This window comes from Heterodontus francisci, chromosome 26, assembly GCF_036365525.1.
Source record: "Heterodontus francisci isolate sHetFra1 chromosome 26, sHetFra1.hap1, whole genome shotgun sequence".
NCBI lineage: Eukaryota > Metazoa > Chordata > Chondrichthyes > Heterodontiformes > Heterodontidae > Heterodontus > Heterodontus francisci.
In genome coordinates, this window is record NC_090396.1 from 77069712 (window position 1) to 77087611 (window position 17900).

At 45.1% G+C, this 17900-nt stretch overlaps 1 protein-coding gene across 1 annotated transcript in view; it reads left to right on the top strand.

The window, feature by feature from the left end:
* ankfn1a (ankyrin repeat and fibronectin type III domain containing 1a) overlaps positions 1-17900 on the top strand; it is a 240572-nt gene that overhangs the window by 121080 nt on the left and 101592 nt on the right. The window contains exons 13-14 of the mRNA XM_068058655.1: positions 2599-2746; positions 6746-6914. Of these exons, the coding sequence (XP_067914756.1) occupies positions 2599-2746; positions 6746-6914 (317 nt within the window). The remainder of the gene's footprint in view (positions 1-2598; positions 2747-6745; positions 6915-17900) is intronic.

The window sequence follows — 17900 nt, forward strand, 5'->3', positions numbered from 1 at the left end:
CGCTTGGGGTCCAAGGTGTACTAGCTAGATGGATAAAGAACTGGCTGGGCAACAGGAGACAGAGAGTAGCAGTAGAAGGGAGTTTCTCAAAATGGAGACGTGTGACCAGTGGTGTTCCACAGGGATCCGTGCTGGGACCACTGTTGTTTGTGATATACATTAATGATTTGGAGGAAAGTATAGGTGGACTGATTAGCAAATTTGCAGACGACACTAAGATTGGTGGAGTAGCAGATAGTGAAGGGGACTGTCAGAGAATACAGCAGAATATAGATAGATTGGAGAGTTGGGCAGAGAAATGGCAGATGGAGTTCAATCAGGGCAAATGCGAGGTGATGCATTTTGGAAGATCCAATTCAAGAGTGAACTATACAGTAAATGGAAAAGTCCTGGGGAAAATTGATGTCCAGAGAGATTTGGGTGTTCAGGTCCACTGTTCCCTGAAGGTGGCAACGCAGGTAAATAGAGTGGTCAAGAAGGCATACGGCATGCTTTCCTTCATCGGACGGGGCATTGAGTACAAGAGTTGGCAGGTCATGTTACAGTTGTATAGGACTTTGGTTCGGCCACATTTGGAATACTGCGTACAGTTCTGGTCGCCACATTATCAAAAGGATGTGGATGCTTTGGAGAGGGTGCAGAGGAGGTTCACCAGGATGTTGCCTGGTATGGAGGGCGCTAGCTATGAAGAGAGGTTGAGCAGATTAGGATTATTTTCATTAGAAAGACGGAGGTTGAGGGGGGACCTGATTGAGGTGTACAAAATCATGAGAGGTATAAACAGGGTGGATAGCAAGAGGCTTTTTCCCAGAGTGGGGGTTTCAATTACTAGAGGACACGAGTTCAAAGTGAAAGGGGAAAAGTTTAGGGGGGATATGCGTGGAAAGTTCTTTACGCAGAGGGTGGTGGGCACCTGGAACGCATTGCCAGCGGAGGTGGTAGATGCGGGCACGATGGAGTCTTTTAAGATGTATCTAGACAGATACATGAATGGGCAGGAAGAAAAGAGATACAGAACCTTAGAAAATAGGCGACATGTTTAGAGAGAGGATCTGGATCGGCGCAGGCTTGGAGGGCCGAAGGGCCTGTTCCTGTGCTGTAATTATCTTTGTTCTTTGTTCTTTGTACCACCTTGAAGGACAAGGGCAGCAGATGCATGGGAACACCACCACCTGCAAGTTCCCCTCCAAGTCACACACCATCCTGACTTGGAACTATATCGCCGTTCCTTCACTGTCGCTGGGTCAAAATCCTGGAACTCCCTTCCTAACAGCACTGTGAGTGTACCTACCCCACATGTACTGCAGTGGTTCAAGAAGGCAGCTCACCACCACCTTCTCAAGGGCAATTAAGGGTGGTCAATAAATGCTGGCCTGGCCAGCGACGCCCACATCCCATGAATGAATAATAAAAAAAAAATGTGGTTGACTTTTAAATGCCCTCTGAAATGGCCTAGCAAGCCACTCATTTGTCACGGGCAATTAGGGATGGACAACAAATGCTGGCCTGGCCAGTGACACTCACATCCTATGAAAGAATTTGAAAAGCAGAACAGGAACCGCCCAGGGGAATACCTTTGTCTTCGAAAAGGAATGGGCAAGGTGAGGTGAATGGCACTCAGAAAGATGAGTTTTATGCAGGTGGCAGGGGTCCTGACACCAGGGCAGATAGGCCAATGGAACACTGCTGGGCTGCTCACGGTTACCCTGGCTGCACATTCCGGCACTCAGGCATCCCCTTACAGAAGGGGATCCCGCCTCCAAGAGCTGCAAACCAGTTGCTCAGCAGTCCTACCAGTGCCATGTGGTAAAATACCAGCAGCAGCAGGAAGAAACCCTTTCGTGTCTATTACTTCGTTACTTAACGGCCACAATTTGCCTCTGGGCGAGAAGGCCGTCCTCGACAGACTGACAAAACTGATTGACACTGGGAAGATGACAGGTACTACACCCCCCCACATTCACTCACCATTTAAGGGGCTCCATCATCCCCATCTCCCTATCCATCACCGAGATAAAATTCAGCCTGGAGAATGAGACGGCAATACTGCTGGAAAACTGATGCAGTGAACAAAATCCGAGCTCTTGTACTCGCACACAGTTATGGTCTACCCCAGTTACAATGGCTCCATAAATTCCACTTCAGAAATGGTGCAGAGACTGGAGAAGCAGGGATTGTTCTCACCAGAACAGGGGAGATTCGAAAAAGGTGTTCAAAATACTGAAAGATCTAGTAAGGAGAAACTCTTCCCAGTGGCGGGAGTGTCAGTGACCAGAGGGACACAGATTTAAGATAATCAGCAAAATAACCAGAGGAGAAATGAGGAGAATTCTTTTTTTCACAGCAGGTTGTTGTGAATAGGGATGTGCTGTCTGAAAGGGCGGTGGAAGCAGATTCAATAATAACTTTCAAAATAGTTGAAAAAGAGAAAATTGCAGGGGTGTGGGGAAAGAGCAGGGGAGTGGGATTAATTGGAAAGCTCGTCCAAAGAACCAGCACAGGCAGGAGGGGCTGAATGGCCTCCAGTGATGATCTAAATCTCCAGGTGTATCTGTAGCCCTGCTGCTGTGTGGCTCATTAACTGTTGCTTATCTGCAGGGAGGACTGGGAGTGGATGCAGAGGCTGTCAGACCTCGAGTTGCTGAGTTCTGTGAGGGAGCCCCCGATTCTTCAAACCCCACTGTTCTGGGAGCTACAAGCAGCTGTGAAAGCATTGCTCAAATACATCAACCTTCCACTGAACCAGGTACTGTGATCACACACAGCACCCTCACAATATCAAACTGTCACTGAGACTTCACACTTGGGAAATCTGACCCCAGATGTGGGGGTAAAGGAATAATCACAACACACAGTAGATATGACCAAAATAGGGATTGTCACAGTTTCACAGACCACCCCCCTCACTGTAACATTCTGATATACCCCACACCCCTCACTGTAACACTCCGATATCCCCCACACCCCTCACTGTAACACTCTGATATCCCCCACACCCCTCACTGTAACACTCTGATATCCCCCACACCCCTCACTGTAACATTCTGATATACCCCACACCCCTCACTGTAACACTCTGATATATCCCACACCCCTCACTGTAACACTCCGATATCCCCCACACCCCTCACTGTAACACTCTGATATACCCCACACCCCTCACTGTAACACTCTGACATACCCCACACCCCTCACTGTAACACTCTGATATATCCCACACCCCTCACTGTAACACTCCGATATTCCCCACACCCCTCACTGTAACACTCTGATATCCCCCACACCCCTCACTGTAACATTCTGATATACCCCACACCCCTCACTGTAACACTCTGATATATCCCACACCCCTCACTGTAACACTCCGATATCCCCCACACCCCTCACTGTAACACTCTGACATACCCCACACCCCTCACTGTAACACTCCGATATCCCCCACACCCCTCACTGTAACACTCTGAGATACCCCACACCCCTCACTGTAACACTCTGACATACCCCACACCCCTCACTGTAACACTCTGGGCGGCACAGTGGCGCAGTGGTTAGCACCGCAGCCTCACAGCTCCAGGGACCCGGGTTCGATTCCGGGTGCTGCCTGTGTGGAGTTTGCAAGTTCTCCCTGTGTCTGCGTGGGTTTTCTCCGGGTGCTCCGGTTTCCTCCCACAAGCCAAAAAAGACGTGCAGGTTGATAGGTAAATTGGCCATTATAAATTGTCACTAGTATAGGTGAGTGGTAGGGAAATGTAGGGACAGGTGGGGATGTTTGGTGGGAATATGGGATTAGTGCAGGATTAGTATGAATGGGTGGTTGATGTTCGGCACAGACTCGGTGGGCCGAAGGGCCTGTTTCAGTGCTGTATCTGTAATCTAATCATAATCTACCCCACACCCCTCACTGTAACACTCTGATATACCCCACACCCCTCACTGTAACACACTGATATATCCCACACCCCTCACTGTAACACTCTGATATATCCCACACCCCTCACTGTAACACTCTGATATACCCCACACGCCTCACTGTAACACTGATATATCCCGCACCCCTCACTGTAACACTCTGATATATCCCACACCCCTCACTGTAACACTCTGATATACCCCACACCCCTCACTGTAACACTCTGATATACCCCACACCCCTCACTGTAACACTCTGATATACCCCACACCCCTCACTGTAACACTCTGATATATCCCACACCCCTCACTGCAACACTCTGATATATCCCACACCCCTCACTGTAACACTCTGATATATCCCACACCCCTCACTGTAACACTCTGATATATCCCACACCCCTCACTGTAACACTCCGATATACTGCACACCTCTCACTGTAACACTCTGATATATCCCACACCCCTCACTGTCATACTCTGATATATCCCACACCCCTCACTGTAGCATTCTGATATATCCCACACCCCTCACTGTAACACTCTGATTTGGGTCTGTGTGGTTATGTCTGTTGGTGTGTGGGTGTGGGTGGGATTACGTGTGTGGGTGTAGCTGGAAATGGGTGGGTGATGTGGGGGTCTGTGGGCTGGGTGTTCTGGGCCCCCGAGGTGGGGTCGGAATCATGGGGTCCTTCGAATTGCGATGGCTGGCGGGAGTGGGGGAGCTGTCACCAAGCAATTTTCCCAGGACCGGGATGGCCAATGACGGCCCTCCCGCCCAGAGGCCAGTTGAGGTTCTTAAACAGCCACTTCAGGGCATCTGTCCCCCTGTTGCTGAGATTTAACCAGAAGCAGGGGTGCCACACGGGGAGGTGACCTTGTAAAATCAGGCACCGTCACTGTGGGCTTTGTGGGGGTGTCCCTCCTCTGTGGGAAATCTGTGGCCCACGGAGTGCCCAAGTCAGCAAAACGTCTAGACTCCCCTCCTCTGGTCTTCACGACCACCACCCCACCCTGCCTCGCTTGGGCCTTCTGGCCTGGCCCTGACAACCCCACCTCACCTACCTGAGGTCCAGGGTCCAGCGTTGGGTCTGGGTCTGAGGCCTCTGCTGTACCGGCAGGTCCACTGCTCCTGGTGTGGCTGCAGATACTACTGAGCGTTCGGTCCTGTGATTGGCTGGCAGCTCTTGGAGGTGGGATTCCCACCTTTAAAAGGGACTGAAATCCCGGTGCAGGAACTTTGCCTCCGGAACAACGGAAGATAGTGTCGGGGTGTTGGGGCAGGGGTGGGGGGGGGGGGCATGAAAAGGCCCTTTCTGCCCCCGCTGGGACCACTGCCTCCTGTGTAAAACCCAGCCCACATGTCTGTATGTGTGTGTAGTGGGGGTGGGGGGGGGGGGGGGGGGGGCGGGGTAGGGGCAGTGTGTGTGAGATTAGAGTCATAAACTGAAACATTAGAGCTTGTCAGTGTTCTCCGACAATCACGTCCGGCGCCACTACACAGGCACCATTGTTAAAGAGCTTCAAGCCCTGACAGATCATTTACATTTTTAAAGAGAACTGCACCTTGCATTTAAATTTAAACATTCAATGAAAGATCCAAGTCCCTCTTCCCCCTCCCCCTCCCCCCCCCGCACATGACCAAACAAGTTATTTATTTCCCTCTCACCCCCGAAAATTTTTTTTTGCTGCTTCCGACTTTTCACCCCCAAACTTTAATATCTTTGATTTTCAAACCCTTCCCACCATCCCATCAGCCAATCACAACAGTCTCCCCGCTCTCCCCCCACCCCGAAAACTTTACTCCTCCCCCCCTCCCCACCAGTGTTCCACCATGGATCTCCGAACTGAGATCCGAAGGCGCGAGACGTCTGGCAACTGACCGGAATATCGGTGTAGGACAGCTGATGTGGAAAGGGAAGTAATTATTCAGTGATTTAAATTTATTCGTATCGTGAAATGAAGGCTCCAGCGCCAAACAGTGGGGGGGGCCGTCATGAGACCTCACCACCGCCAGTAAAATAGGGGGGGCCTTGCCAGCACTGAGGCCTGTGACAGGCCTCTCCTGGAATGATTTTCCAGGCCCCCAATCACAACCCCTGACGTCAGGCAGCTTATAGAATTCAGCCCATGGAGTCATTTATGGACAGAAGGAGCCCATTCGGCCCATTGAGTCAATGCCAGCTCTGTACAGCAATCCAGTCAATCCCACTCCCCCACTCGATCCCCATAACCCTGAAAGTTTGTTTCCTTCAAGTGGCCATCCAATTTCCTCTTGAAGTCATTGATTGTCTCCGCGTTCACCACTTTAAAGGCAGCGAGTTCCAGGTCATTACCACCCACTGTGTAAAAAAATAATGATTAATCTGTGTGGGTGAGGCTGTGTTAAAGGTCTGTGTGCGTCTGTGTATTGTGCGTGCGTGCGTGTCTGTGTATTGTGCATGCGTGCATGTGCGTGTTTTGTGCATGCGTGTGCATGTTTTGTGCATGCGTGTGTGTGTTTTGTGCATGTGTGTGCATGTTTTGTACGCGTGTGTGCGCGTTTTGTGTATTTTGTGAATGCGTGTGCGTTTTGTGCGGTGTGTGCGTATTTTGTGAGTGCGTGTGCGTGTTTTGTGCATGCGTGTGTGTGTTTTGTGCATGTGTGTGCGTTTTGTGCGGTGTGTGCGTATTTTGTGAGTGCGTGTGCGTGCACACGTCTGCACATTTTGTGCGTGCCCGTGTTTTGTGTGTGTGTGTTTTGTGAGTGTGTATGCGTTTGTGTGTGCGTGCTGTGTGTGTGTGTCACTCCTCTATTGTCTCCAGTTTAGTTCATGAGCTGCTTTGTGGATTTCAGGCGAAGCAGTTCCGTGTGTTTACCCAGGAGGTTCTGGAACTCAGTCACAACGTCTCCTTCCTCCTGCTACTTCCCTCCTCCGACTCGGTCTGTAATCCTCCTGGACAAGCCAATCCTTACAACCATCCTTCCAGCTTCCTCTACCTGCCACTACAGATGTTTGAGCTAGGTATGTAGAAATAGACGGTCACGTCACACAGTCTGCAGGGAGGAGCATGCTGTCGCTAACTGGCTCGTGGTTGCAGAGTGCAATCCCTACCCACAAAATACTGCACCATATCTAAATAATACACACATTGGGCTGAATTTTACAGGCCTCCCCCCACCGACGTCGGGGGTCATGGTGGGAGTGGGGGGGTTGGGTGCCGGAAAATGCCTCTGGCAGGGGAAAGCCATGGACTTCGACACCAGGAAGGTTCAGCCAGACATTGCCAGCGGCAGCAAGGCCTTGTGGTGGCACCCCCATCGCTTGGCGACGGGAAGAAAATTTACATATGTAAAATAATTGAAATTAATGAATAAATGATCTTCCCACCCGGGGATCCGAAGGCAGAACACTGGTGGGGAGTGGAGAGCAAGTATGTTTTTCAGAGCGGGAGGGGCGGGGAGCAGGGTCAAATTAATCTCATTGGTGTGAGGGGGGGGGGCGGTGGTGGATGGGCAGCTGGACAAGGTATTTAGTGGTAGCGGGGAGAGGAAAGGTAATTAATTCTATGGTTATTGAGGGGTGAGAGAAGGTCAGGTTTGGACATGTGAGCCACATGGAAGATGGCAGGATCCCCAAAGACACATTGTACAGCGAGCTCGCCACTGGTATCAGACCCACCGGCTGTCCATGTCTCCGCTAGAAAGACGTCTGCAAACACGACATGAAGTCCTGTGACATTGATCACAGGTCGTGGGAGTCAGTTGCCAGCGTTCGCCAGAGCTGGCGGGCAGCCATAAAGGCGGGGCTAAAGTGTGGCGAGTCGAAGAGACTTAGCAGTTGGCAGGAAAAAAGACAGAGGCGCAAGGGGAGAGCCAACTGTGTAACAGCCCCGACAACCAATTTTATCTGCAGCACCTGTGGAAGAGTCTGTCACTCTAGAATTGACCTTTATAGCCACTCCAGGCGCTGCTCCACAAACTACTGACCACCTCCAGGCGCTTACCCATTGTCTCCCGAGACAAGGAGGCCAAAGAAGAGAGGGTCAGGGTCAAGTTATTTAATTTTTAAAAAATCGATATATCTTTAAATATTTAAATTGAATTGTAGAGCGCGAAGCATTTTACAAATGGCGTCAGTACCTGCGCACAGGCGGCTGATGCCATAGTCGGAGACTGACAGCATCATCTGCACCATGTCATCAGGGGAGTGAGGGCGAGGGGGGGTGGGGGACGCCCTGGCTACATAAATGAGCAGCCATGATCCGTCAAGTGTGGCCACAATGTGCAGGCCACCATTGTTTTCACCTGACAACGATTTTAGCGCAAAACCATAAATTTCAGTCCAACATCTATTAAATACTGCACCGCGTCTATTAAATACTGCACCGCGTCTATTAAATACTGCACCGCGTCTATTAAATACTGCACCGCGTCCATTAAATACTGCACCGCGTCTATTAAATACTACACCGCGTCTATTAAATACTGCATCGCGTCTCATAAATACTGCACCGCGTCTATTAAATACTGCACCGCGTCTATTAAATACGGCACAGCGTAGAATAAATACTGCATCGCGTCTAATAAATACTGCATCGCGTCTCATAAATACTGCATCGCGTCCATTAAATACTGCATCGCGTCCAATAAATACTGCAGCGCATCTAATAAATACTGCACCACGTCTATTAAAAACTGCACCGCGTCTATTAAATACTGCATCGCGTCTAATAAAAACTGCACCGCGTCTATTAAATATTGCAGCGCGTCTAATGAATACTGCACCGATTCTATTAAATACAGCACCGCGTCTAATAAATACTGCACTGCGTCTATTAAATAGTGCATCGCGTCTATTAAATACTGCACCGCGTCTATTAAATAGTGCATTGCATCTAATAAATACTGCATCGCGTCTATTAAATACTGCACCGCGTCCAATAAATACAGCACCGCGTCTAATAAATACGGCACCGCGTCTATTAAATACTGCACCGCGTCTATTAAATACTGCATCGCGTCTAATAAATACTGCACCGCGTCTATTAAATACTGCACCGCGTCTACTAAATACTGCACCGCGTCTATTAAATACTGCATCGCGTCTAATAAATACTGCACCGCGTCTATTAAATACTGCATCGCGTCTAATAAATACTGCACCGCGTCTATTAAATACTGCACCGCGTCTATTAAATACTGCACCGCGTCTATTAAATAGTGCATTGCATCTAATAAATACAGCACTGCGTCTAATAAATACTGCACCGCGTCTATTAAATTCTGCACCGCGTCCAATAAATACAGCACTGCGTCTAATAAATACGGCACCGCGTCTTATAAATACTGCACCGCGTCCAATAAATACAGCACTGCGTCTAATAAATACTGCACCGCGTCTATTAAATACTGCACCGCGTCTATTAAATAGTGCATTGCATCTAATAAATACTGCACCGCGTCTATTAAATACTGCACCGCGTCTATTAAATAGTGCATTGCATCTAATAAATACTGCATCGCGTCTAATAAATACTGCACCGCGTCCAATAAATACAGCACTGCGTCTAATAAATACTGCATCGCGTCTAATAAATACTGCACCGCGTCCAATAAATACAGCACTGCGTCTAATAAATACTGCACCGCGTCCAATAAATACAGCACCGCGTCTATTAAATACTGCACCGCGTCTAATAAATACTGCACCGCGTCTATTAAATTCTGCACCGCGTCCAATAAATACAGCACTGCGTCTAATAAATACGGCACCGCGTCTTATAAATACTGCACCGCGTCCAATAAATACAGCACTGCGTCTATTAAATACTGCACCGCGTCCATTAAATACTACACCGCGTCTATTAAATACTGCATCGCGTCTCATAAATACTGCACCGCGTCTATTAAATACTGCATCGCGTCTCATAAATACTGCACCGCGTCTATTAAATACTGCACCGCGTCTATTAAATACGGCACAGCGTAGAATAAATACTGCATCGCGTCTAATAAATACTGCATCGCGTCTCATAAATACTGCACCGCGTCTATTAAATACTGCACCGCATCTAATAAATACAGCACTGCGTCTAATATATACGGCACCGCGTCTAATAAATACTGCACCGCGTCTAATAAATAGTGCACCGCGTTTGTTAAATACGGCACCGCCTCTAATAAATACTGCATCGCGTCTAATAAATAGTGCACCGCATCTAATAAATACGACACCGCGTCTATTAAATACTGCACCGCGTCTAATAAATACTGCATCGCGTCTAATAAATACTGCATCGCGTCTAATAAATACGGCACCGCCTCTAATAAATACTGCAGCGCATCTATTAAATACTGCACCACCTCTATTAAATACTGCACCGCGTCTATTAAATACTGCACCGCGTCTAATAAATACAGCACCGCGTCGAATAAATACAGCATCGCGTCTAATAAATACTGCACCGCGTCGAATAAATAGTGCACCGCATCTATTAAATACTGCACTGCGTCTAATAAATACAGCATCGCGTCTAATAAATACTGCACCGCGTCGAATAAATAGTGCACCGCGTCTATTAAATACTGCACTGCGTCTAATAAATACTGCATCGCGTCTAATAAATACTGCATCGCGTCTAATAAATACGGCACCGCCTCTAATAAATACTGCAGCGCATCTATTAAATACTGCACCACCTCTATTAAATACTGCACCGCGTCTATTAAATACTGCACCGCGTCTAATAAATACAGCACCGCGTCGAATAAATACAGCATCGCGTCTAATAAATACTGCACCGCGTCGAATAAATAGTGCACCGCATCTATTAAATACTGCACTGCGTCTAATAAATACAGCATCGCGTCTAATAAATACTGCACCGCGTCGAATAAATAGTGCACCGCGTCTATTAAATTCTGCACCGCGTCCAATAAATACAGCACTGCGTCTAATAAATACGGCACCGCGTCTTATAAATACTGCACCGCGTCCAATAAATACAGCACTGCGTCTATTAAATACTGCACCGCGTCCATTAAATACTACACCGCGTCTATTAAATACTACACCGCGTCTATTAAATACTGCATCGCGTCTCATAAATACTGCACCGCGTCTATTAAATACTGCACCGCGTCTATTAAATACGGCACAGCGTAGAATAAATACTGCAGCGCATCTATTAAATACTGCACCACCTCTATTAAATACTGCACCGCGTCTATTAAATACTGCACCGCGTCTAATAAATACAGCACCGCGTCGAATAAATACAGCATCGCGTCTAATAAATACTGCACCGCGTCGAATAAATAGTGCACCGCATCTATTAAATACTGCACCGCGTCCAATAAATACAGCACCGCGTCTATTAAATACTGCACCGCGTCTAATAAATACTGCACCGCGTCTATTAAATTCTGCACCGCGTCCAATAAATACAGCACTGCGTCTAATAAATACGGCACCGCGTCTTATAAATACTGCACCGCGTCCAATAAATACAGCACTGCGTCTATTAAATACTGCACCGCGTCCATTAAATACTACACCGCGTCTATTAAATACTACACCGCGTCTATTAAATACTGCATCGCGTCTCATAAATACTGCACCGCGTCTATTAAATACTGCACCGCGTCTATTAAATACGGCACAGCGTAGAATAAATACTGCATCGCGTCTAATAAATACTGCATCGCGTCTCATAAATACTGCACCGCGTCTATTAAATACTGCACCGCATCTAATAAATACAGCACTGCGTCTAATATATACGGCACCGCGTCTAATAAATACTGCACCGCGTCCAATAAATACAGCACCGCGTCTAATAAATAGTGCACCGCGTTTGTTAAATACGGCACCGCCTCTAATAAATACTGCATCGCGTCTAATAAATAGTGCACCGCGTCTATTAAATACTGCACCGCGTCTAATAAATACTGCATCGCGTCTAATAAATACTGCATCGCGTCTAATAAATACGGCACCGCCTCTAATAAATACTGCAGCGCATCTATTAAATACTGCACCACCTCTATTAAATACTGCACCGCGTCTATTAAATACTGCACCGCGTCTAATAAATACAGCACCGCGTCGAATAAATACAGCATCGCGTCTAATAAATACTGCACCGCGTCGAATAAATAGTGCACCGCATCTATTAAATACTGCACTGCGTCTAATAAATACAGCATCGCGTCTAATAAATACTGCACCGCGTCGAATAAATAGTGCACCGCGTCTATTAAATACTGCACTGCGTCTAATAAATACTGCATCGCGTCTAATAAATACTGCATCGCGTCTAATAAATACGGCACCGCCTCTAATAAATACTGCAGCGCATCTATTAAATACTGCACCACCTCTATTAAATACTGCACCGCGTCTATTAAATACTGCACCGCGTCTAATAAATACAGCACCGCGTCGAATAAATACAGCATCGCGTCTAATAAATACTGCACCGCGTCGAATAAATAGTGCACCGCATCTATTAAATACTGCACTGCGTCTAATAAATACAGCATCGCGTCTAATAAATACTGCACCGCGTCGAATAAATAGTGCACCGCGTCTATTAAATACTGCACTGCGTCTAATAAATACTGCATCGCGTCTAATAAATACTGCACCGCATCTATTAAATACGGCACCGCGTCTAATAAATACAGCACCGCGTCTAATGAATACTGCACCGCGTCTATTAAATACAGCACCGCGTCCAATAAATACTGCATCGCGTCTATTAAATACTGCATCGCGTCGAATCAATACTGCACCGCGTCTATTAAATACTGCATCGCATCCAATAAATACTGCATCGCATCTATTAAATACTGCATCGCATCCAATAAATACTGCATCGCGTCTATTAAATACTGCATCGCGTCTATTAAATACTGCATCGCGTCTATTAAATACTGCATCGCGTCCAATAAATACTGCACTGCGTTTATTAAATACTGCATCGCGTCTATTAAATATTGCATCGCGTCCAATAAATACTGCATTGCGTCTATTAAATACTGCATCGCGTCCAATAAATACTGCATCGCATCTATTAAATACTGCATCGCGTCCAATAAATACTGCGTCGCGTCTATTAAATACTGCATCGCGTCTATTAAATACTGCATCGCGTCCAATAAATACTGCATCGCGTCTATTAAATACTGCATCGCGTCTATTAAATACTGCATCGCGTCCAATAAATACTGCATCGTGTCTATTAAATACTGCATTGCGTCTAATAAATACTGCATCGCGTCTATTAAATACTGCACCGCATCTATTAAATACTGCATCGCGTCCAATAAATACTGCATCGCGTCTATTAAATACTGCATCGCGTCCATTAAATACTGCATCGCATCTATTAAATACTGCATCGCGTCCATTAAATACTGCATCGCATCTATTAAATACTGCATCGCGTCCATTAAATACTGCATCGCGTCTATTAAATACTGCATCGCGTCTATTAAATACTGCATCGCGTCCAATAAATACTGCATCGCGTCTATTAAATACTGCATCGCGTCCAATAAATACTGCATTGCGTCTATTAAATACTGCATCGCGTCTATTAGATACTGCATCGCGTCCAATAAATACTGCATTGCGTCTATTAAATACTGCATCGCGTCTATTAAATACTGCATCACGTCTATTAAATACTGCATCGCATCTAATAAACAGTGCATCGCGTCCAATAAATACTGCATTGCGTCTATTAAATACTGCATCGCGTCTATTAAATACTGCATCGCGTCTATTAAATACTGCATCGCATCTATTAAATACTGCATTGCGTCTATTAAATACTGCATCGCGTCTATTAAATACTGCATCGCATCTATTAAATACTGCATCGCGTCTATTAAATACTGCATTGCGTCTATTAAATACTGCATCGCGTCTATTAAATACTGCATCGCGTCTATTAAATACTGCATTGCGTCTATTAAATACTGCATTGCGTCTAATAAACAGTGCATCGCGTCCAATAAATACTGCATTGCGTCTATTAAATACTGCATCGCGTCTATTAAATACTGCATCGCGTCTATTAAATACTGCATTGCGTCTATTAAATACTGCATCGCGTCTATTAAATACTGCATCGCATCTATTAAATACTGCATCGCGTCCAATAAATACTGCATCGCGTCTATTAAATACTGCATCGCATCTAATAAATACTGCATCGCGTCTATTAAATACTGCATCGCGTTTAATAAATACTGCATCGCGTCCAATAAATACTGCATCGCGTCTATTAAATACTGCATCGCATCTAATAAATACTGCATCGCGTCCAATAAATACTGCATCGCGTCCAATAAATACTGCATCGCGTCTATTAAGAACTGCACCGCGTCTATTAAATACTGCATCGCGTCTATTAAATAGTGCATTGCATCTAATAAATACTTCATCGCGTCCAATAAATACTGCATCGCGTCTAATAAATAGTGCATCGCGTCTATTAAATACTGCATCGCGTCTATTAAATAGTGCATTGCATCTAATAAATACTGCATCGCGTCTAATAAATACTGCACCGCGTCTATTAAATACTGCATCGCGTCTATTAAATAGTGCATTGCATCTAATAAATACTGCACCGCGTCTAATAAATACTGCATCGCGTCTAATAAATAGTGCACCGCATCTAATAAATACGGCACCGCCTCTAATAAATACTGCACCGCGTCTAATAAATACTGCATCGCGTCTGATAAATATTGCATCGCGTCTGATAAATAGTGCACCGGGTCCATTAAATACTGCATCGCGTCTATTAAATAGTGCATTGCATCTAATAAATACTGCACCGCGTCTAATAAATACTGCATCGCGTCTAATAAATAGTGCACCGCATCTAATAAATACGGCACCGCCTCTAATAAATACTGCACCGCGTCTAATAAATACTGCATCGCGTCTGATAAATAGTGCACCGGGTCCATTAAATACTGCATCGCGTCTGATAAATAGTGCACCGCATCTATTAAATACTGCACCACCTCTATTAAATACTGCACCGCGTCTATTAAATACTGCACCGCGTCTAATAAATACAGCACCGCGTCTAATAAATACAGCATCGCGTCTAATAAATACTGCACCGCGTCGAATAAATACAGCATCGCGTCTAATAAATACTGCACCGCGTCGAATAAATAGTGCACCGCGTCTATTAAATACTGCACTGCGTCTAATAAATACAGCATCGCGTCTAATAAATACTGCACCGCGTCGAATAAATAGTGCACCGCGTCTATTAAATACTGCATCGCGTCTAATAAATACTGCACCGCGTCTAATAAATACAGCACCGCGTCTAATGAATACTGCACCGCGTCCAATAAATACTGCATCGCGTCTATTAAATACTGCATCGCGTCTATTAAATACTGCATCGCGTCCAATAAATACTGCATCGCGTCTATTAAATACTGCATCGCGTCCAATAAATACTGCATCGCATCTATTAAATACTGCATCGCGTCCAATAAATACTGCATTGCGTCTATTAAATACTGCATCGCGTCTATTAAATACTGCATCGCGTCTATTAAATACTGCATCGCATCTAATAAACAGTGCATCGCGTCTATTAAATACTGCATCGCATCTAATAAATACTGCATCGCGTCCATTAAATAGTGCATCGCGTCTATTAAATAGTGCATCGCGTCTATTAAATACTGCATCGCATCTAATAAATACAGCACCGCGTCTAATAAATATGGCACCGCGTCCATTAAATACTGCATTGCGTCTATTAAATACTGCATCGCGTCTATTAAATACTGCATCGCGTCTATTAAATACTGCACTGCATTTATTAAATACTGCATCGCGTCTATTAAATATTGCATCGCGTCCAATAAATACTGCATTGCGTCTATTAAATACTGCATCGCGTCCAATAAATACTGCATCGCATCTATTAAATACTGCATCGCGTCCAATAAATACTGCGTCGCGTCTATTAAATACTGCATCGCGTCTATTAAATACTGCATCGCGTCCAATAAATACTGCATCGCGTCTATTAAATACTGCATCGCGTCTATTAAATACTGCATCGCGTCCAATAAATACTGCACCACATCTATTAAATACTGCATCGCGTCCAATAAATACTGCATCGCGTCTATTAAATACTGCATCGCGTCCATTAAATACTGCATCGCATCTATTAAATACTGCATCGCATCCATTAAATACTGCATCGTGTCCAATAAATACTGCATCGCATCTAATAAATACTGCATCGCGTCTATTAAATACTGCATCGCGTCCATTAAATACTGCATCGCATCTATTAAATACTGCATCGCGTCCATTAAATACTGCATCGCGTCCAATAAATACTGCATCGCGTCTATTAAATACTGCATCGCGTCCATTAAATACTGCATCGCGTCCAATAAATACTGCATCGCGTCCAATAAATACTGCATCGCGTCTATTAAATACTGCATCGCATCCATTAAATACTGCATCGCGTCTATTAAATACTGCATCGCGTCCAATAAATACTGCATCGCGTCTATTAAATACTGCATCGCATCCATTAAATACTGCATCGCGTCCAATAAATACTGCATCGCATCTAATAAATACTGCATCGCGTCTATTAAATACTGCATCGCATCCATTAAATACTGCATCGCGTCTATTAAATACTGCATCGCATCCATTAAATACTGCATCGCGTCCAATAAATACTGCATCGCATCTAATAAATACTGCATCGCGTCTATTAAATACTGCATCGCGTCCATTAAATACTGCATCGCATCTATTAAATACTGCATCGCGTCCATTAAATACTGCATCGCGTCCAATAAATACTGCATCGCGTCTATTAAATACTGCATCGCGTCCATTAAATTCTGCATCGCATCTATTAAATCCTGCATCGCATCTATTAAATACTGCATCGCGTCCAATAAATACTGCATCGCGTCCATTAAATACTGCATCGCATCTAATAAATAGTGCATCGCGTCCATTAAATAGTGCATCGCGTCTATTAAATACTGCATCGCATCTATTAAATACTGCATCGCGTCCAATAAATACTGCATCGCGTCTATTAAATACTGCATCGCATCTAATAAATTCTGCATCGCGTCTATTAAATACTGCATCGCGTTTAATAAATACTGCATCGCATCTAATAAATTCTGCATCGCGTCTATTAAATACTGCATTGCGTCTAATAAATACTGCATCGCGTCTATTAAATACTGCACCGCATCTATTAAATACTGCATCGCGTCCAATAAATACTGCATCGCGTCTATTAAATACTGCATCGCGTCCATTAAATACTGCATCGCATCTATTAAATACTGCATCGCGTCCATTAAATACTGCATCGCATCTATTAAATACTGCATCGCGTCCATTAAATACTGCATCGCGTCTATTAAATACTGCATCGCGTCTATTAAATACTGCATCGCGTCCAATAAATACTGCATCGCGTCTATTAAATACTGCATCGCGTCCATTAAATACTGCATCGCATCTATTAAATACTGCATCGCGTCCAATAAATACTGCATCGCGTCTATTAAATACTGCATCGCGTCCAATAAATACTGCATTGCGTCTATTAAATACTGCATCGCGTCTATTAAATACTGCATCGCGTCTATTAGATACTGCATCGCGTCCAATAAATACTGCATTGCGTCTATTAAATACTGCATCGCGTCTATTAAATACTGCATCGCGTCTATTAAATACTGCATCGCATCTAATAAACAGTGCATCGCGTCCAATAAATACTGCATTGCGTCTATTAAATACTGCATCGCATCTAATAAACAGTGCATCGCGTCCAATAAATACTGCATCGCGTCTATTAAATACTGCATTGCGTCTATTAAATACTGCATCGCGTCTATTAAATACTGCATCGCATCTATTAAATACTGCATCGCGTCCAATAAATACTGCATCGCG